The sequence below is a fragment of the Eufriesea mexicana genome, unplaced genomic scaffold (genome assembly GCF_001483705.2).
Source record: "Eufriesea mexicana isolate 0111107269 unplaced genomic scaffold, ASM148370v2 C37744399, whole genome shotgun sequence".
Lineage (NCBI taxonomy): Eukaryota > Metazoa > Arthropoda > Insecta > Hymenoptera > Apidae > Eufriesea > Eufriesea mexicana.
The window spans coordinates 1-1,102 of NW_017094756.1; the positions used below are offsets into that span (position 1 = coordinate 1).

Genomic DNA, 1,102 nt, shown 5'->3' on the forward strand with positions numbered 1-1,102 from the left:
ACTCCATTGTATAAGTAAGTAATTTGTATAAAAATCTTTTTAGAATATTAAATATATTTTATGATTTGCTATAATAAATTATAATATTATAGATACAATGAGAGACAATGTTGTAGAACTTTAGCAAGAGTACTTCTTGCTGCTTCTCCAATAACTGAATACAAACAGTTCATGGAATCATGGCGTATTGGTACACCAGAAAGTAAATTAAAATTTATGTGAAAAGAATTTTTTTTAATACTTATAAGTAAAATCTTTACATTGTATTTGTTTACATATAGAAATGGAACCAAAAGGAGAATATTTAAGCGGAATTGCTTATATCACATGGAATAACTTAACAATGACAAAAGAAGTAGTATCCTTTACAGAAGCTGATTTGTCAAATGATATAAATGAAAGATTTAATCAACTTTTCAAAGCAAAAAATAAGTGGACAGTACAGGAAATAACACCCTATTTAATGTAGGTAAAAGTGAATTACATTCACCAAATTTTTGCTGTTATCATAGGAATTACTTCTTTTTTCAGAAATTTGACAACACATAGAATGAATGTCAATGCACTTCTAACTAAATATGCTAGGTGTTCAGTTATTAATGGCATTAAGTATTATAATTCTAAACATGGTAAATAGTAAATTGAAATTACCCATAATGCTGAAATCATTCTTACTGTTTATTATGATGCTTGTGGCCATAATACATAGTTATTTTTACACAATTTTATAAATATTTTTTAAATAGTACATATTGTATTTATTTCTAGTTTTTATTACCTAACTGATAACACTAACAGCATCAATAATGGTAGAACATTTTTGTTACTGCACTTATTTCTTATTCATCTTTTTTTTTTTTCTTCAAAGAGAATTGAAAATGCGATCTTATATTTTCAACAACAATTATCCAAACAAATTTACCGAAAAGAAATTGTCAAAACTACAATAATTAATTAATCAAGATTTTCATAAGTGTATAAAGTTTTAAAAATTGTTCGATGTGTATTTCGCAAGGAACAAAATTTTCCTCAAAACTTTTTTAATTTAATTTATTGCATCGTCATATATCATGATATACGTCATGGTATTGTAATTGTATAT

At 25.0% G+C, this 1,102-nt stretch overlaps 1 protein-coding gene across 1 annotated transcript; it reads left to right on the forward strand.

Annotated features, from left to right (window-relative positions):
• Positions 1-92: 92 nt before the first annotated feature.
• Positions 93-852, forward strand: LOC108554768 (sister chromatid cohesion protein DCC1; the record flags this gene model as incomplete). Its single annotated transcript, XM_017910139.1, has 3 exons — positions 93-202; positions 282-465; positions 532-852. Coding segments are annotated over 3 exons (400 nt in total), but the record flags the coding sequence as incomplete, so codon positions are not given.
• Positions 853-1,102: the final 250 nt, after the last annotated feature.